Raw genomic sequence first — 18743 nt, 5'->3', positions numbered from 1 at the left:
CCGCCGGGGGTCCCGCGCGCCCGCAGATAAGGGCGGGCGGGGCGCGGAGGCGGCGGGTATAAGGAGCCGGGCGGCGGGCGGGGCCCCAGAGCCCGCCACGCCAGCGCCATGCTCAGCGCCCAGGAGCGCGCCCACGTCGCGCAGGTGTGGGACCTGATCGCCGGCCACGAGGCGCCGTTCGGGGCGGAGCTGCTGCTCAGGTGGGTGGGCGGGGCCGCGCCGGCGCTGGGCGGGGCTCCCGCGGTCGGCGGCGCGGCCGGGGGCCACTCACCGCCCCGCCCCGCAGGCTCTTCACGGTGTACCCCAGCACCAAGACCTACTTCCAGCGGCCGGGCACCTGCCTGGACGAGGAGCGGCTGCGGAGCCACGGCCGGCGCATGCTCGCGGCGGTGGGCGTGGCCGTGCAGCACCTGGACGACCTGCGCGCCGCCCTGAGCCCGCTCGCACACCTGCACGCGCACGTGCTGCGCGTGGACCCCGCCGACTTCCCCGTGAGCGCGCGGGCGGGGCGGGGCGGGCGCGGGCGGGGGCGGCGCGGGGCTGGGCCGGCTCACCCACCGCGCCCCGCCCGCCCCGCAGCTGCTGATCCAGTGCTTCCAGGTGGTGCTGGCCTCCCACCTGCAGGGCGAGTTCACGGTGGAGATGCAGGCGGCGTGGGACAAGTTCCTGAGCGCGGTGGCCGCGGTGCTGACCGAGAAGTACCGCTGAGCGCGGCCCCGCCCAGGCTATGCGGTCAATAAACAGGCCCAACCTCCGAGCCCCGCCTGGTCTTTGGGCAGTGTTGGGGGGGCACCCCGGTCCCGCGGGGCGCTCCGAGACCTCAGGCCGACCCCGAGCCTTTGCCGGCCAGGGCGCCGAGGCCCGGGCCTGCGCGCTCCGAGGCCCGCGGTTCTCACTGGCGGTTCTGGCAGGGCCGGGCGGGCCGGGGTGGGAGCAGCGGCCCCGCGGCAGGGCTGGGGCGGGACGAGCGGCGCCGGGGGGCTTCCGCTGCTCGTGGGCGGGCCTCGCCGTCGCCGAGGACACCCGCGTTCCTGCTCGCTCCAGCCCGCCCGGCCGGCGCTGCCGGCCTTGGGAATCCAGGCCCTGGCTCGTGCGGCCACACCGTGGTCGGAGTCCAGGCTCAGCCCGCACCTCCGTCCCTCCCAGCTTCTCCCCTCCCCTTCCCGCCCTCCACACCCCTGCCCCTGAGCCCTCCCCTCCGCTGGGCCTCGCCCGGGCGCGGAGGACGCCCCACCGCCACGGCCGACCAGCTGGGGGACGCTGGCACGTGCCTGGCCGAGCCCACCCACGGCAGAGGCCCTGGTGCCCCGGCCCCGCCCCGGGCCCGCGTGGTGGCCGAGGCCCCGCAGCCAACCGCCCCAGGGCTCCGGGCGCCGCGCAGAGCCAGAGCCGCTGCCGCGGGGGCCAGGCGGGGCCCAGCCCGGACTTCCCCAAACTCATCCCGAGCTAACAACCAGGGGGTGCAGGGAGCACAGGAGCCCCACCCGCCCCCGGAGGTGTGGGGCCGCCCCAGCCGTCCGCTCCCCCACTCCTGCCGCGGGGCGCACAGCCCTGGGGCCGCGCAGCGGGGCGCGACGGGAGCCGGTTTGCGCCCGCCCGCTCGCAAGCAGCCCCCGCGCAGCCCCACAACGGCGAGGGGGGAGCGTTTCGTGTGGGTGTGGGAGGCCCCGGGGCCGTGGGGACCCCGAGTTCCAGAGGCAGCGAGGGGCGTTGGCAGCTGGACCCCCGCCCGGGAGCGCCGCCCACACGCCCGGCTCCCGGCCTGGCTCCCCGCCAGCCAATGAGCGCGGCCCCGGTGGGCGCGCCCCCGGCGCCCCGGCATAAGAGCGCGCGCCCGCCGCCAGCCCGCACTTCTGCTTCTGACCCAGACTCAGACAGAGCTCGCCATGGTGCTGTCCGGGACCGACAAGTCCAACATCAAGGCCGCCTGGGACAAGGTGGGCGCCCACGCCGGCGAGTACGGCGCCGAGGCCCTGGAGAGGTGAGCGCCCTCGCCCTGCCCGGCCCAGCCCGGCCCGGCCCGGCCCGGCCCGGCCCGCCGCGGCCTCCCCGCCGGCGCCCGCGCCCCACCACCTCCCGCTCTCCCTTCTCCGCAGGACCTTCACGTCCTTCCCCACCACCAAGACCTACTTCCCCCACTTCGACCTGAGCCACGGCTCCGCCCAGGTGAAAGCCCACGGCAAGAAGGTGGCCGACGCGCTCACCAACGCCGTGGGCCACCTGGACGACCTGCCCGGCGCCATGTCCGCCCTGAGCGACCTGCACGCGCACAAGCTGCGTGTGGACCCCGTCAACTTCAAGGTGCGCGCGGCGCCTGGGGGGTGCGGGGCGCAGGGGGCTGAGGCGCCTGGGGGTGCGGGGCGCAGGGGGCTGAGGCGGCTGGTCGGGCGACGCCTGACGCCCCGCCTCTCCGCAGCTCCTGAGCCACTGCCTGCTGGTGACCCTGGCCTGCCACCACCCCAACGACTTCACCCCTGCTGTCCACGCCTCCCTGGACAAGTTCTTGGCCACCGTGAGCACCGTGCTGACCTCCAAGTACCGTTAAGCCGGAGCCAGGCGCCCCGGCGCCCCCCACTTCCTGCCCTTGAATAAAGTCTGAGCGGCGCAGTCCGTGCCTGGGGTGTCTGTGTCCGCGACGACCTGCCGCGCGCCTCCGGGGAGGGGGATGGGAACGGGGAGCTGGAGGCGGGAGGGCTCAGGTGGCCTGGGTTCTTGCGCGGACCCCACTGAAACTTTCCTCCTGGGGTGAGGAAGGGAGACCCAAGATCGACACCCGCTTTCACGTCTCCTGGCTGATCCCAGGCAAACGAACTCACCCCACATCAAAGCAAAACCACCCACAAAACTAGGTGCTCCCTCCGGCACCTTGGCCGCCCAGGCCCAGCGTTCGGAGCCCTGGCGGGCCCCATGGGGCAGAGGGCAGGGCAGGAGGGGAGCCTGGGGGCAGAGGCCCTGCTCCTGCACTCCAGGGGCGCGTGGGGAGCTCACTGTTCACCCCACTCTGGCCTCAGGGCTGTGAGGTCAGGCAAAGAGCCGCCAGGCGCAGGGCCACAGACCACAGCGCTCCATGGCTCGAGGGTGCCGCCCCCTGGGGCGCCCCCGCCTGGGTGTGTCCGGGAGCTCAGGGGCTCTCATCCCCCGGACACGGTCTCCTTTCCTCTGCCCACAGCCCAACGCCACTTTATTTAGGCAGAAAAACACTTGAGGACCGAGCTAACGCCCACCATGGCCGCACCCTGAGGTGTGGGGCGGGCAGGCTCCTCGCGGCCCCAGCACCCCTCAGCTCCGCCGGCGGCCTGCCCTGGCCAGCTCTGCGCCGCCGCTTGGGGACAGGCCCCTCCTAGCTGTGGATTCAGGCACCGGTCGGAAGGCCTTTGTCTTTCCCTTCGCCCATGGGCCAGCTCCTCGCGAGTGAGGGTTCGGGGCCTGGGCCAAGTGCCACCAGCCAGTGTCACCTTGAAAAGGCCTCGGGGCAAGGAGACTGGGGTGAGTGGCAGGAGAGGTCCTCCCAGATCTGGGGGTGTCCCTGCTGCCCCACTGCTCATTCTCTAGCCCTTTTTGCTCTTCAGAGCTGGGATTGGGCCGCAGGATGGGGACAAACACGACAGGGAGGGCTGGCAGGGGTGGGGGCTGGGTTTGGGGGGCTCTGGGGGACACAGGGGGCTGCCGCCCTGGAGGAGAGCAGGGGAGCCCTGGGAGCTTGTCTGAGCTGCTTCCTTCCTTGTCCAACCTGCGCTGACCGTCACTTGCGCTGGACAGGGCAGGTCTGAGCAAAGGCCCTGGGGGAAGATCAGGGGGCCCAGTCCCCAGGGGCAGACACGTGGGTGGACTCCATGGCCTTTACTCGGGGTCCCGGGTCTTGCTTGGCAAGGACCTGCTCCCTCTAGCTAGGAGAGGGCAGCTGGAATCCCTGCCCCCGCCCCCAGCCCATCACCCCCACATCTCATCTTCCCATTTACACCTGTGGCCACAGGAGCCTGTCCTGGCCGCGGCCCACAGGGGCTGCCCAGCTGCACCCAATGTTGCCCTCCAGTGTGGCGCCCAGTGGTGCCCCAGGATCTCAGCTAAGCTGACAGCCACGCGGGTCCCTGCCCCCTTCTGTGCCCACACCAGTCCCCCGAGAAGGGGCCCTCATTATGCCCCAACTGGACTGAGGGTCGCCTGACAGCGTGGTGAGCGCTGTGGACTACGGGAGTCCGGAGCAGGACGGAGGCGAGCAGCGTGGGGGAAGGGCCTGGAGGCTTCCCGCGGTCCTTCTGGTGTGCGCTGAGCTAGGACCCGCGGCAATGCCGGGCGCAGGGGTGGCGAGGCCGCTCCACCCTCCCTCGGTGGCACGTTCTTTCCCAGATCTGCGCTGCGCGCGCGCGACCCCGAGGCCCCAAGCAGGGGCGCGCAGCCTGGTGCTAGGGACGCTCAGGGGCGGCAGGTGTGGTGTGCTCGGTGTGGGGACCAGCGCGACCCACCTCCCGGCTTCCTGGAAGGTGGGTGCAGCGTGAAGCGGCGGGTGCGCGCGGGACCTGCGGCGGCTCGAGCCCCCGCCCCCCCCCCCCCAGCTGGGAACCCGCCCCGCCCCGTGCTGCCCAGCCCAGCGCCGCGGCCTGGCTCCCCGCCAGCCAATGAGCGCGGCCCCGGTGGGCGCGCCCCCGGCGCCCCGGCATAAGAGCGCGCGCCCGCCGCCAGCCCGCACTTCTGCTTCTGACCCAGACTCAGACAGAGCTCGCCATGGTGCTGTCCGGGACCGACAAGTCCAACATCAAGGCCGCCTGGGACAAGGTGGGCGCCCACGCCGGCGAGTACGGCGCCGAGGCCCTGGAGAGGTGAGCGCCCTCGCCCTGCCCGGCCCAGCCCGGCCCGGCCCGGCCCGGCCCGGCCCGCCGCGGCCTCCCCGCCGGCGCCCGCGCCCCACCACCTCCCGCTCTCCCTTCTCCGCAGGACCTTCACGTCCTTCCCCACCACCAAGACCTACTTCCCCCACTTCGACCTGAGCCACGGCTCCGCCCAGGTGAAAGCCCACGGCAAGAAGGTGGCCGACGCGCTCACCAACGCCGTGGGCCACCTGGACGACCTGCCCGGCGCCATGTCCGCCCTGAGCGACCTGCACGCGCACAAGCTGCGTGTGGACCCCGTCAACTTCAAGGTGCGCGCGGCGCCTGGGGGGTGCGGGGCGCAGGGGGCTGAGGCGCCTGGGGGTGCGGGGCGCAGGGGGCTGAGGCGGCTGGTCGGGCGACGCCTGACGCCCCGCCTCTCCGCAGCTCCTGAGCCACTGCCTGCTGGTGACCCTGGCCTGCCACCACCCCAACGACTTCACCCCTGCTGTCCACGCCTCCCTGGACAAGTTCTTGGCCACCGTGAGCACCGTGCTGACCTCCAAGTACCGTTAAGCCGGAGCCAGGCGCCCCGGCGCCCCCCACTTCCTGCCCTTGAATAAAGTCTGAGCGGCGCAGTCCGTGCCTGGGGTGTCTGTGTCCGCGACGACCTGCCGCGCGCCTCCGGGGGCTCCTTGCGCGGCGCGATGGGCAGCCTGGGACCGGCCGGGCAGCCGTGGGCATTTGCTGGGCAATCCGGGCTGCTGACGCTGCCCTCCCCTCCGGGGTGGCGCCAGCCCCCCAGCTCACCTCCCGCAGCGCCCCCGCGGCTGCCCTGACTGGGCTGGCCTCCCGCTCGGTCCCTGGGCTGTATTAGGGTTTCCCCACAGGGGCCCCAAGAAGCCTCCCAAGTGCGCGCTGGCGGCGCGGCGGCGGATGGCGGGCATGGCGCGGCGGGCACCCTCCCCAGCGCCGCCCGCGACGCTCCCCGCGCAGACACCGATTCTGGGGCCGCCGCGGCCTGGAACCCAGCCGGGCATCCTCCCGGGCCCGAGACTGGTGCTCTGAGGCCAGGACGCGCCCCGCAGTCCGCGGAGAGCGGGGCAGGAGTGTCCGCCCGCACCGGGGCGTGCGGCGCGGGGGCCAGGCCCGGCCCGGGCCCGGGCGGCGGCCTCCCTCGCCCAGGCAGAGCCCGCTCTCCGGCCGCGCGGCCGCCCGCCCAGCTGGGCGCAGGGGAAGAACCCGGGGGCCCGCCCCCCCTTTCTGCCGTGCGGAGAAACAAGGCGGGGGCTAAAGTGGACGCACTCCCAGTGTGCCCAAGGGGTGGCCGCGCTCCGGGCGTGTGGCCGGGTGGGGCGAGCAGCTCGGGTCGGCGGGCGCGGGACCTGCGGGGGGTGGGGTGGGGGAGAGGCGGGGCGGGGCCGGGGCGCAGGGCGGGGCCGGGCGCTGGGGGCCCGGGGGCGGCGCCTCCGTCTGGAAAGACGCAAACCCCCGCACGCCGGCCGCGGCGGCCCCCAGTCGCGCGCGGGCGGTCGGAGAGGCCGGCGGAGGAGCGCACGGCGGCGCGGAGCTCGCCGACCCCAGGGGCGCCCCCGCCGGCGACGGCCGGCGCAGCCGCTGCGGGCGCGCGCGCCCCGATGGAGCTGGCGGCCGCGGACCGGGCGGCGGTGCGCGCGCTGTGGAGGAAGCTGGGCGGCCACGCGGCGGTGTACGCCACCGAGGCGCTGGAGAGGTGCGCGGGGCCCGCGGGCGCGGGGCCCCCCTCCGCGGCCCGCACTCACGCGCTCGCCCCGCAGGACCTTCCTGGCCTTCCCCGCCACCCGGGCCTACTTCCCCCACCTGGACCTGCGTCCCGGCTCCGCCCAGGTCAAAGCCCACGGCCAGAAGGTGGCGGACGCGCTGGCCCTCGCCGTGGCCCACCTGGACGACCTGCCGGGCGCGCTGTCGGCTCTGAGCGACTTGCACGCGCGCGCGCTGCGGGTGGACCCGGCCAGCTTCCAGGTGCGCGCGGGGCGCGGGGCGCGGGGCGCGGGGCGCGGGGCGCGGGCGCGGGGCGCGGGGCGCGGGGCGCGGGGCGCGGGGCGCGGGGCGCGGGGCGCGGGGCGCGGGGCGCGGGCGCGGGGGACACTCTCTCTCTCCGCAGCTCCTGAGCCACTGCCTGCTGGTGACCCTCGCCAGGCACTTTCCTGGGGACTTCAGCGCCCCCATGCAGGCCTCGCTGGACAAGTTCCTGAGCCGCGTGTCCGCGGCGCTGGCGTCCGGCAGCCGCTGAAGCGGGGCGGGTGCGGGGCGGCTCCAGGGCTCAGTAAAGCCGGCGACGGAGGCCTCGGCTGCGCGTGTTTTCTGGGGGTGCGCGCCCGGGCGGGCGAAGGGGCCCTCGGGCCGGGGCTCGCGCCCCCAGCCTCGGGAACTGGTTCTGGGGCCGGGCCTCCTCCCGCCACTGCGGCGGCAGCAGCGGCGCCCGCCCACGCGCCCTCCTCCGGCCCAGGGCGGCTCCCGGGGGTCCCCCCCCCCCCTGTCCCCGGCTGGGCCTGGACCAACCGCAGGCTGCCCGCGGGGCTGCTCCAGACTCACCCCCAAGCTGGGCGGGGGACCGCCGGCCGGGCCCGCGGGCTCCACCTCATGCGGACCAGGCAGACCGGTGGCTGTGGCAGCTCCCGGGGAGGAGCTGGGGCCCCGGGGAGGGCGGCCGGCGGGAGTGTGAAGGAGCTCCTGGCCCGAGGCCCGAGCTGGGGTCCCTGCTGCCTGGTGGGGTCCCCAAAAGGGCGCCCGGAGCGCGCAGTGGCTGTCCGGGGCGGCCGGGCAGCAGTGGCCTTCACGGGGCTTTGCCCACCAGTAACCCTTCCCGAGAACTGACCCTGCCCGCAGGCCCACGGTCACTCAGCCGCTCCAGGGTCCGCAGGGCAGGCCCACCCCGCGCTCTGGTCTGGGGTGGGGCCTCAGCAGTGCTGCCACCACCCCACCTGCGGTGCCCCAAGGCTCGGCCCACAAATCCTACCCCCAGCAGGACAGCAATGAAGGGAGCTTGGATCCGTTGTGTATGTGGGGGGGGGGGAGGCACCAGGATTCTGGGGGGACAAGGGGCCAGGCCAGCCACTCTCTGAGACCTGAGCACTGGGGGCCCCACCACCTCCCGCGCCCCCCTCCCCGGAACAGAAGGGAGCCCCCGTGGGCCAGGACACCAGCTGCCCAGCTAGGGTGGACCCCATGACCCCCACAAGCCCTGGGGGACACCCCTGGGGCACCTGCCCTGGAGAGTGGCCTGGAGACCGGGCCGCAGCACAGGGCCCGTGGCCACAGGCCCAGACGCCCGCAGAGGTGGTGGCTGCAGATGACGAGGCAGAGCCCCCCCCATGGGCGAGAAGGGCGCCCAGCACATCCACAGCCCCTGCCCTCCCCACACACCCCAGAACCCCAGGAAGCAGTTGCAGAGGGGCCCATGAGGCCCACAGCACCCCCCACGCCCCAGACGAGCACCCGAGGCGGGACATGCGGCAGGTGCAGCCCGTCGGGCCTCTTTATTCTGGGCTGCGGGCACAGGTGGGGCGCGGGCGGACCGTGCGGCTCAGATCTCGCCGGCCTCCTTCTCCTCCGACCTCCGCGGCGCCGTCCTCCCGTTGGGGCTCTCCAGCCTCCAGTCGGCAGCGCCCCGCTCCCAGGACTCCTCCCGCAACGCCCGCTCTCTGGGGAACCTGGGAAGTGAGGCGGAGGCTCAGGCCGGCCAGCGTCCCGCAACTCGGCCCCTCGTGCTGACCGGCCCCCACCCTGGGGCCCCTTGTGCAGGTGGGCGCAGCCAGCTGGGAGCTGCCCCAGGCCCAGCACAGCCTGCATGGGGTCAGCATGGCCCGAGGTCACAGACCTGGGATCTGGGGGGCGAGGAGGCCCTGGGCCGGGGGTGCCCAGGCCACCCACTCTCGGTTCAGGGGCTCACTCCTGGCCGCGGCTACCGAGGACTCTGAGTAGTTACTTGTATTTCGCGCTGCGGTCCCTGGACGCCCGGCGGTGGCCCCGGCTGTGGCTCCGAGAGCGGCTGCGGTGGCGCCGGTGTCTGTCCCGGGACCGGGACCGGGACAGCTTCCGACGCTCTCTGGAGGCCGATCGCGAGCGCCTGCGACGCCGGTCCCTGGAGCGAGACCTGCACAGAGCCGGCTGTGACGGCGCCGCCCCCACATCCCCCCCGCCCCCCTCCAGGCCAGCAGCCACCCCCAGCAGCCACCCCGTACCCTGGCCTCCCAGCCCCCCAAGAGATGGCAAGCAGGGACGAGACGGCGGAAGGCAGGGCAAGGCAGGACACCCACCTCCTCCGCTCTCTGGTCCTGGATCCAGACCTGGAAAGAAAGGGGGTGAGTGGGTCCCCGGGCCAGCGCCCCGCAGCGTCCACCCCACCCCGGGCCCTGCCAGCAGCTCAGGCAAGAGGGTCAGGGCTGTCTGCGAGAGCAGCACAGTGGCCGCCACGCCAGCCTGCACCCCAGAGAGGCCGACCCCCGAGTGCCAGCATCCGCCGCCGGGTGTGCCACCAGCCTGGCCGGGGGCATCCCTGGCGCTGCGCAACCGCCCTGCCCGCCCTCCCGGGCAGGCCCGCCCGCCCCTCACCTGCAGCCCAGCCGCTCCTCCCGCTCCCGCTCCTCCCTCCGCCGCAGGCGGTCCTGGTTCCGCTTCTCTTGCTTTTCGGCCACGGTTTTCTAGAGGAGCAGCGGGGGCGAGGGCGGGTCACACAGCGTAGAGGCCCCCCCACCCAGACGCTGCGCGAGACAGGCCCCTGCTCCTACTCCTGACCGGGGAGCACGGGAGGGGAGCTCGGAGAGGGCACACGAGGGACATGGCCCCCAGCCGCTCCCCGCGGGGGGGGGGGGGGGGCCCTGACCGACACCGGGGCTGGCCCCTCCCCCTGGCCGCAGTGCCCTCCTCCCACCCGGCAAGGGCCGGGGCCAGCGAGTGACCGTCGTCCAGCCGCACCCTCTCTGCACGGCCGCTTCTGCCCAAGGCCGAGAGGCAAAGCCCACGCCCGCCCTCCCGGCCCACGCACCCGCAGCTGGCCCAGCTTCTCGCGGATCTGGATGAAGCCCAGGTGCAGCTTGCCCCCGAAGTGGTCGGCCAGGCGCCGGTCATTGTCGTGCAGGCCCAGGTAGGCGGAGCAGACCTCACAGACGCGCAGCTTCTGCTGCTGGAAGCTGGAGGCGGGCATGGAATTGCGGTACTCCTCCTGCGGGCGCCGGCGGGCGGGGTCAGCAGGCAGCAGGCGAGGCTCCGGCACGTGGACACCCACCCATCCTCGGTGCCCGGCCGCTGCCCCCGCCCCTGGGCTCCGGTCGGAGTGGGGAGCTGACAGCCCCGGCTCCAGGCGAGACCTAAGTCCCGGGCAAGCAGGCGGCATCCTCACGGGCAGCAGGAGGACCGGCCCCACCATGGGGCCCGGGAGAGGCAGGCAGAAGCCGCAGAGGCCAGACCCATGTCTGGACACCTCCACAGCAGAAGGGGCGGCAAAGCCCGCTGCGCAGCCACCCCAGGCTGGCCCGGGCACCAGAAGTGACCACCCGGGCCAGGAAAAGTGGACCTGGCCAGGGCGCAGAACGGGCCCGCACGGAGAGCCAGCCCCAGGCCACTGGGCTCTGCAGGTGCTTCTGGGGGACCCGCTCACACCAACGCAGGCATGGCGCCGTGGGGAGTTTGGGGCTTCCTGAAACAGCCGTCCCAGAAACAAGCCACCCCGCGCTGGGGCTGCAGCTCCCCCTCCCTCGAGGAGAGGATGGCCCCACACGGGCCTCTGGTCTGCCTGGGCCGCGGCAGCCCTCGCGGGCCCCACAGTGAGCCGGGCCCAGGGTCCCCTGAGGGACTCCCTCAAGTCTGTGGCCTCAGCACAGGGAGCACGCGGGGTCACCTGCCCTAGCTGGAGAGCTGTGACCCAGACAAACTCAGACCTGCTTCCCGGGAGCGCCTCCCAGGCCCGGGAGCACTCGGCAGCGCCCAGCAGGGCTCCTGCCACCCGCCCCAGTGCCGACGTGGAGCTGGGAGGTCCAGCGGGTGTCCGCCAGACCAAAGGGCCCACTGGGGAGACACGGCCGACCACACACCAGGCCTGGCCCGGCGCCACCCCCGACACGCAGCCCCAGCGCCCAGGCCCCTCTGCACAGCCACCACAGGAGGCCCTGGCCAGTCGGCAACGGGCCAGCTCCCTGGGGCCCAGAGCTGGTGCTGGCCTGTGCCCGATGGCTAGTCGGGTCACCCGTTGTTCAGGCCCGCCCGCCGCCCAAGCCGGCACAGCTAGCACCCACAGACGGCCGACCCCGCAGAGCCACTGCCCCTCCCGCAGCCTCCCCGCCCACCTCGGCTTCTTTCTTCTTGGCGCGGACTTTCTCCACCTCCGTGAGGGTCTTCTGGGACTCGTCCACGTTGCCTTCGGCCCCCAACTGCTCGGCCTTCGCGAGCAGCTTCCCTATCTCCTCATTCAGCTCGTGTACTTTCTCTGCCTGCGGGGGACGAGCAAGGAGCAGGGTCCACGCTGAGGGCCGAGGCCAGCCCTGCCTGCCCAGGCATCCCTAGAGTGCCCTCTGCTCCCCAACCCGCCCTAACGAGCCCCGCCTGAGCCGTCAACGAGAGGACCCGCCAGTTGCTCAGCAGAGGTGCCCCTCAGGGTCCCGGGCCCCCATGCGCTGCGAAAGGCTTCTCTGGAGGCGCCTGCCTGGGACATACTCCCCAGCGCCCCTGAGCCGGTACCTTGGCGGACACCTCGGCGCTGATCTCCTCCTGCGTCTCCGCCAGCCGCTTCTTGGCAAGCTCGGTCCTCCGGTCGCACTCGGCGATGAAAGACTCCAGGTGGTCCATCGCCTGGCGGAGAAGCGGACTCGGCGTCAGGTCCGGGGAGCCCACAGGGGGCGGCCACGCCAGCTCGCGGGCCTCAGTGGCGGGAGGCGCGGCGGGAGGTTCCTCTCCTCACCAGACCGCGGGACGGGACCTGCTCCCTCAGCGATGACGTGACGAGGCAGTTTGGGGGAACAAGCACGGGCCCCGCTTCAGACAGGATGGGAGGGGCACAGGCCAAGGCAGCCCCGCGAGCAGGACGCGCACGGCCGAGCACCGTGAGCACCAAAGGGGGTCAAGCGCCCCGGAGCCCCCGACGACAGGACTGCAGCCCCTCGCTTGCAGGGGCCGGGCACGGCGGCAGACAAAAGAAACGCTGAGCAGGGGCGACAAGGCCAATGACCACTTGGCCCGGACACCAGGTGGTGACAGCATCACCCCCATGGCCAGGGCACGTGGCCTGAGCGCTGCTGCCGCTGACGGCACGGACCCCAGAGAATGTTCTGGTTCCTCCGGAAACCCAACGCCACTCCTTCCAGACAAGGGCCTGAGGGCAGGTGGACTAGGGGGACCGGCTGGCAGTGTCCCCAGCCCGGATCTGGCACCCGGGCCCCGTCCTGCTGCCAGCAGCCCGCACCCCCGCTCTCCAGCAGTCGCCAGGAAGCACGAGTACGCCGCGGGCCGGAGGAGGGCAAAGCAGCCCCACACTGGCGGGACCCGCGGCACAGCGGCCAGCCCGGACGTGGCCTTCACCCCTCGTGACCTGCAGTCGGGTCAGTCAGAGACCAAAGAACAAGCTTCAGCAACTAAGAGAAACTACCGGCGGGCCTCCCTGCGGCCCGGGCCAGGAGCTGACCCACAGGGCGCAGCAGCCCTCTCCTGTCTCCCCGCTGCTCCCTCAGCAGTGTTTCAGTGGATCCGCCTGTTCTGCTCCCCACTCTGTCTCTGGGAAGTCCCCCCCACCCCTCGCACCCCTGGTGTGCACCCCAGTTCTCCTACGCAAAGTGAAAAACATTTGGATTACTAAAATCCAAAAATCAAGAACCCACAAAATAACCAGAGCCTCGTCACTACCCACCGCCCACTTGGCAGCCAGGCCCCAGCCCCAGCCCCAGCCCCAGCCCTCCAAGGGCAGCCCTGCAGCCCCCACGCGGCTCCGGGCCCCTCCGCGGAGACCAGCAGGTGCATTCTCCAAACCACACAGCCACCTCCGCTGCCTGTGCAGCACCCACCCCGGACAGCAGGCGAGCTGCTGCCGAGGCGCACGGCCTCCATGCAGACCGGGCAGGGCCCGGAGCCGGGGGCTCTGCTGGGCGCAGGCGGGGCCATCAGGAGACTCCTCGCCACAGAGGCGGCTGGGAGGCCAGACTGTTTCCACCGGGTTAAAGACACGTCTCACGGCCCAGGCGCGCTCACTGGGCACTCAAAGACCCGCCCGGCCGGGGATAGGCCAAGGCTGCGCCCTGCTGGAAACAGCCGCAAGAACCAGGAGGTGCCTCCCCAGACAGAAGGGCCAGGAGGGGACCCAGGCCCACCCAGAGACGCCTCCTTGCACCCCAGCCAGCATGTGCTGACCGGCTCTGCGGGCGAGGACGCCCCTGCTGGGGCCGCAGCGCGAGCCGCCGGACGCCCCGAGCCTGGCCCCCCGCGCCCAGGGACTGGGCGTGACCGCGGAGCCGTGCTCGGACGATCACCGGCCACAAAAAGCAGCGAAGGCCCTCCCTGATGAGAAACGGCCTCAGGGACACCCCGGAAAACCAGAAACCAGGGGTACAGGCATACCCTCCCTCCGTTACCCTGTGCGCCACAGGAAGCAGAAGGAACCCGCCGGCCTCCTCTGGGCAACCAGGAGGCTGCGCTCAGAGCGAGGTTTCCCGGGAAGGGCGGCCTCTCGGACTGGGTTCTGGGCCACGCCGTTACGCCCCGTCCGCATGTGAGAACCGCACAGACGCTGTGGCCGCGCTCTCCCGAGGAGTGGCACAGGCTGGAGCCGCTCGGGAACTCCAGACGCGGGCGGACGTGGCAGTTCCTCTGCTGCCTGGTGGCTCAGAGCTCCCCGCCCCTGGGGGCTCAGCGTAGGCGTGTCCTGAGCAGCTCCTCCCCGGATTTTACCCAAAAGCAACTTCCCCAGAGCCACGGGAGGGTCTCGGTACAGACGCCCACACCCCAGCGGTCCCGTGTCTGCTTGTCCTTGCTGCGTTGGGCCACTTGGGGCTCCTCTCCCGCGGTGAGAAGAGAAGCCGCACCTTCCCGCTGCAGCCCCAGGCGCCGCCCACCCGCCAGCAACCCCTCAGGGCAGGGAGGCAGCTCCCCGACCCCCTGGGGACTCCCGCCCGAAGGCGTCCAGCAAGACACCGGACCGCATGCGGTGTCACCCAGGCTGCGGGTTCAGTGACCGGCCGGGAAGTGATGTCCCAAGTGGCTGAGGCGCTGGCGAGCAGGGAGGGAGGGGGTCATGCCCCGGCGGAGGTGGACACCTAGCTCCGGCACCCTGGAGGCCCTCGTCCCAGGGACAGAGACGCTCTGGGGTCCTGTTCTGCCCCTGCTCCACCAGCCCCTCCTGCTCGCACAGTGACTCGGCAGCGGCTTTGCAAATCGGCAAGACAACAAAAAGACAACAAAATTCACCTTCAAGGGTCCAACCACAGATCCAGTTCCGGCTGTTCTCACGGAAACCCCACCCGGCCCCCGGGGCCGGCCTGGGTCTCCTCGCCCGTCCGCTCCCAAGCGCTCCTGGGGCATCTCCAAAGCTGCATGAGCGCCAGCGCCAGGCTGTGCCCTGCCAGCTGCGGGGTCCACCACCCCACCCCACCCCACCCCGCGCCCAGCTCTGTCCCACGGCAGTGGCTGCTTCACAGCATCCCTGTCAGGTTGCTGAAGGGTGACCACCACCCACACAGGAGACGCCATCCCAGCTCCACCACCAGTCAGGCAGGAGCTGCCAGCAGCTTCAGCGATGCTGGAGCCCTGTCAGTGCTCCCCGGGGTCATGGCTGAGAGGGAGGGGCCCCAGGGGCTCTGGGTAGCCTTAGAGTCCCAAACTGCCCCCGGCCACACACGTGAAGGGGCAGCAGAGACAGAAGCTGCCATGGGGGCTCCAGACTGAGCCTCTGCAGCGGGGACGGAGAAGATTGGCTCAAAGGAAACCTCACCTTAGCTGTTACCGGGCGTGGCCGGGAAGGGCCACAGCACGGCACCCCGGGAGATGTAGGGAGTAGAAACAGGCCTCCCCGGGGGTGCAGCAGGTTGAGCGCACTGTGAAGTGCCCACAGCCTCTACAGCACGGGTTCAATTCCCAGCAGACCAGGGAGCTACCCACAGGGCAAGGCAGACCTCTCCTGTCTCCCCACTGCTCCCTCAGCAGTGGATTTCAGTCAGTCTGCCTGTTCTGCTCCCCACTCTATCTCTGGTGAGTTCTCTCACCCCCCACACCTCTGACCTCTACCCCAGCTCTTGTACAGATAAATTAATCTTTTACAAAAAAGAAGAGAAAACGCAGTCAGAAACGGCCACAAAAGGGTTCCTAAGATGAAAGGGAAAACCTGGGACGCCTCTTTATACCCACGGCGCCATAGGGCTGGTGAGGGGACAGCGCGGGGTGAAACGACAGTCCCTGCGCGAAGAACGGAAATGAGGATGTCACACGGCTGATGGGCCAAAACCCTGCAGCGGTCAAGAGCATCTGCCACACCGGCCCATCCGGGGAGTGCGGGGGGCTCAGGCAGCTGAGAAGCAGACAACCCGCACCCGGCAGATGCGCGAATGCAAGCCTAAGAAAGGAAAGAAACCACCAGAGACTGCCCCATGCAGCGCTTTCATCAGGTCCGGACGCAAACACAGACGCACCCATGAAAGGACATGACCCCCAAATGGACGGGGCGAGGGCGGGGGAGGCAGAGCCAGCACCCCGAGTCCCGCCACCACCCACTTACACGCATGTCACTGTCAGGGGAGCTCAGAGGTGCCCTTCGGGCAGGGGTCAGTGCCACAGAGAACTTACGTCCAATTCGAAAAACAGGTCCCTTTCTTTACTTGCGATCTCGTAGTCTGCTCGCAGGGCCAGGTCGTGGACTTTGGTGCATTCTCCCAGGTCCATGCGCTGCAGGAGACAGACGCCTCAGTGAACACCCGCCCCAGGTGGGACGTGTGCACGGCCTGCCGCGCCGCAGGGCCCATGGGCAGGGACCGCGCCGGTGTCTCCAAAGGCAGGCGGGAGACTGGACTAGGAAACCCCGTTGGCCCCGACTAACTCATAAGAACCCGAGAACTGAGGAAAGACACGTCCCTTGCGGGAGCAAACGTCACACACCTGTGGCCTGAGAAGGCCCCGACCCTCAGAGCCACAGGCGGCCCAGAAACACCCTCCCGCTGCAGCCACACCCAGCATTGCCCTCGGCTGTGACTCCACAAAAGCCTGACAACCTCAGCGAGAAAACCTTCCAGGGCCTCCAGGGTGGCGCAAGGGGTTAAGGCACAACCTATGAAACCGTCTGCAGCTGCTGTAGCACGAGTTTGATCCCCAGCAGGCCCGGGAGCTGCCCACAGGGTGCGGCAGACCTCTCCTGTCTCCCCGCTGCTCCCCTCAGCAGTGGGCTTCAGTGGATCCGCCCGTTCTGTTTCCCAGTCTGTCTCTGGTGAACCCGCTAACCCCCCGCACCTCTGGCCTGTACCTCAGCTCTTGAAAACATAAACAAATCTTTAAAAGAAACTTCTTTAACTTAAAAAAAAAAAAAAACCCTCCAGCGAGATACAGTAGCCTCCCCCTCTCCCCATCCAACTAACAAAACCTGTCACTAAAGCACAGTGCAACTTCCGCCCAGCAGAGACAATCTGCCTGAAACACCCACCGCCTGCCGCGCTTGGAGTCCCACAGGGCCCCGGGTAACCTACCGTTCCAGCCAGGATGTCATGGGGGCAGCAGTCCAGGAGGTGGCTCTTGCAGACGCGGTCATCTGTAAACTTGACCCTCTGTCTGGTTTCGTCTCCTGAAATTTATTCATGGTTTTAAATAAAACAGCAATGTCACGCGGGCACAACAGCGCCCCTGGCACGACAGTTCACCTGGGTGATGTGCAGACTAGCAAACACGGCAAGACTGATCTAGAGATATTCACAACTGGAGCGGGGTGCAGCTGCTCTCTGCTGGTAAATACATCATGAAGAATCACAATGAGCTCTAACTCCATCATGGCGCCAAAGAAGTCAAGGCGACAGGAGTAAAAGGCTGAGCACCAAGAGGTCACAAGGCCCACAAGACACATGCGGGCAGTAAAACCCCAAACCCATGCGGAGGGGGCCATGGCCGCCTCGTGTGTCGTGGCTGGTCGTTCCCATCAACAAAAGCGACTTGTTGATCACGGACAAACGCACGGGCCGCACTTTGCCCAAAGTTATAAGGTTTTACAAAAACGCTTTCAAGCTCTACTGCTGACTGGTAATACCTATGCCTAGCACTGCCTCCCTTTCACCCCCACCCTTAAAAAAAGAGTTGGCACCTGGAAGTTGCTTGCAAAACAAAATATAAATATGTAAATAAAAAAAAGGCAAAAAAGAGACTAGATCAGTCAATACACACCGCGAGCTCCAACTCATACTGTCCTGCCTGCCGTCTCCAAGACCTCAGCTGCAGAATTTTATGACCGCAGCTGTACAGTTTTTAAGGAAAAGCTTCCTTGCCCCACCTGCAGTAAGGAAGTCGGAGCAATACAGAGAGCAAGGGCAGGGTGGGACGGACGGGCCGGGTCTGGCCGAGCTGCGCACAGGCCGGAGCCGCGCAGGCCAGAGGAGGCACAGCCCCGGGCCGGCCCGCACCCAGGGCGATGCGGTGTCTCTCGCTGACAATGTTTTCTTTCTGAACTACGCTTTCAAAGTTACTTGTGAAAAAAGGCAAACACTTTTCCGTTATAACAGCTTAGAAATTGGTTGTGACTCACGGCTCGATGAACATGAGGCTTTTCTGCAACTCCCTTGCAGATTGATGTAGGCAGGCAAAGATACACTGAACCTTTATAAATGAAATAGAGGGGCCACAATTGTTCAGTTTGTATGAAATAGAACTACGGGGAGCAGTCAACAGCTCGCCGACACACGGGGCCCGCAGGCGCGCCCGCCCGGCGGAGGCCCTCGGAGGCCTCGCAAGCCCGTGTGCCGGTGGAACTCACGAGCTCGTCGCGCGGGAAGGAGACGCAAGCCACGGCGGGGACGAGTCTGGCCAGGACGCCCCCGCCGGCCCCGCGACAGCGCCCGGACCTCGCGCTGGGCCTGCGGCGCCGGACAAAGGCGGGGAGGGCGCGCGGCGCAGGCGCACACGGCGCGGCCCCGGCTCGGGCGCGGCGGCCTCTCCCGCTCCCGCCCGGCCCGGCCTGCCGCCGCCGCGACTCACCGTCCCGGGCCGTGCCCATGAGCTGGTCCAGCAGCGCCCGCATCTGCGCCTGGGCGGACATGGCGGGCGGGCGGGCGGGCGGGGCGGCCGCGGCGTGTCCTCGCGGGGCGGCGGCGGCGGCTCGCGTCGGCCTCGGCCCGCTCGGCTCCTTCCCGCCGCGGGGGCCGCCGGGAGGAAGTGCGTCGCGCCGGCGCGCGGCCTGCCGGGAACTGTAGGCGCGCCGCGCGGCCTGCCGGGAACTGTAGGCGCGCCGCGCGGCCTGCCGGGAACTGTAGGCGCGCCGCGCGGCCTGCCGGGAACTGTAGGCGCGGGCGCGCGGGACGCAGAGCTGAGAGGCCGGCCGCGTGCGTCTCCGCCTCCACGCCCGGCGGGTGCCCGCAGGACCTCGACGCCCGCCCCCTCGGCGAGCCGCCCCGCGCGAGGGGCCTGGCGCCGCGCCCAACCCGGCGGCTGCTGGACACGCGCGCGGGTCGCGCGAGGCCCCTGGCCGTCACGCAGCGCAAAGCCGCCGCCGCGGCTCCCCGCTCTGGCCCCAGCGCCCCGTTGGGTGACCTCAGGGAACAACCTGGCAGCGGGGCTGAGCGGCGCCCTCGGTCAGCCCCGGGGGCTCGGCGAAGAGGGGCCGGCGGGTCACCGCTGGCGAGGCTGGAGGCCGCTGTCCACCCTGCGTCCCGGGCGCGCCCCAGGCCGCTGCGGGCTGGCGCAGCAATGCCCAGGCCGGAGAGGGGCCGGGGCTCGTCTTCCCGGGGCCACCCGTGT

General features: G+C 70.5%; 5 protein-coding genes across 7 annotated transcripts; 4 read left to right on the top strand and 1 right to left on the bottom strand.

Moving 5' to 3' along the window:
• The first annotated feature begins 108 nt into the window (after positions 1-108).
• HBM (hemoglobin subunit mu) lies at positions 109-750 on the top strand. Its single transcript, XM_037504622.1, has 3 exons — positions 109-200; positions 287-491; positions 580-750. Exons 1-3 carry the CDS (start codon positions 109-111, stop codon positions 706-708), a joined length of 426 nt encoding a protein of 141 aa, XP_037360519.1. The 3' UTR covers positions 709-750.
• A 1094-nt stretch (positions 751-1844) lies between these two features.
• Positions 1845-2633, top strand: LOC119240250 (hemoglobin subunit alpha). Its single transcript, XM_037504621.2, has 3 exons — positions 1845-1981; positions 2097-2301; positions 2417-2633. The coding sequence occupies exons 1-3, from the start codon at positions 1887-1889 to the stop codon at positions 2543-2545; spliced, it is 429 nt and encodes a 142-aa protein (XP_037360518.1). The 5' UTR covers positions 1845-1886; the 3' UTR covers positions 2546-2633.
• A 2047-nt stretch (positions 2634-4680) lies between these two features.
• On the top strand, positions 4681-5473 carry LOC119240249 (hemoglobin subunit alpha). The gene is made up of 3 exons (XM_037504620.2): positions 4681-4817; positions 4933-5137; positions 5253-5473. The coding sequence occupies exons 1-3, from the start codon at positions 4723-4725 to the stop codon at positions 5379-5381; spliced, it is 429 nt and encodes a 142-aa protein (XP_037360517.1). The 5' UTR covers positions 4681-4722; the 3' UTR covers positions 5382-5473.
• Positions 5474-6442: 969 nt separating this feature from the next.
• On the top strand, positions 6443-7090 carry HBQ1 (hemoglobin subunit theta 1). The gene is made up of 3 exons (XM_037504619.1): positions 6443-6537; positions 6602-6806; positions 6949-7090. Exons 1-3 carry the CDS (start codon positions 6443-6445, stop codon positions 7075-7077), a joined length of 429 nt encoding a protein of 142 aa, XP_037360516.1. The 3' UTR covers positions 7078-7090.
• A 1193-nt stretch (positions 7091-8283) lies between these two features.
• LUC7L (LUC7 like) lies at positions 8284-18061 on the bottom strand. Of its 3 annotated transcripts, none has more exons than XM_037507853.2 (11): positions 17985-18061; positions 17536-17606; positions 16493-16587; positions 15603-15701; positions 11520-11630; positions 11129-11272; positions 9832-10008; positions 9399-9487; positions 9104-9133; positions 8773-8940; positions 8285-8497 (listed from the first exon to the last, which is right to left on the bottom strand). In XM_037507853.2, exons 4-11 carry the CDS (start codon positions 15696-15698, stop codon positions 8371-8373), a joined length of 942 nt encoding a protein of 313 aa, XP_037363750.1. In that variant the 5' UTR covers positions 15699-15701; positions 16493-16587; positions 17536-17606; positions 17985-18061; the 3' UTR covers positions 8285-8370. The 3 variants fall into 3 exon arrangements, with proteins under 3 accessions (XP_037363748.1, XP_037363750.1, XP_037363749.1); XM_037507852.2 differs by lacking the exon at positions 17985-18061 and adding an exon at positions 17764-17801; XM_037507851.2 differs by lacking the exon at positions 17536-17606 and having other exon boundaries at positions 8284-8497.
• Positions 18062-18743: the final 682 nt, after the last annotated feature.

Source organism: Talpa occidentalis, unplaced genomic scaffold (genome assembly GCF_014898055.3).
Source record: "Talpa occidentalis isolate TD23 unplaced genomic scaffold, MPIMG_talOcc4v2.1 talOcc4.12, whole genome shotgun sequence".
Classification (NCBI taxonomy): Eukaryota; Metazoa; Chordata; class Mammalia; order Eulipotyphla; family Talpidae; genus Talpa; species Talpa occidentalis.
This window is presented reverse-complemented; position numbering and strand designations above follow the sequence as displayed.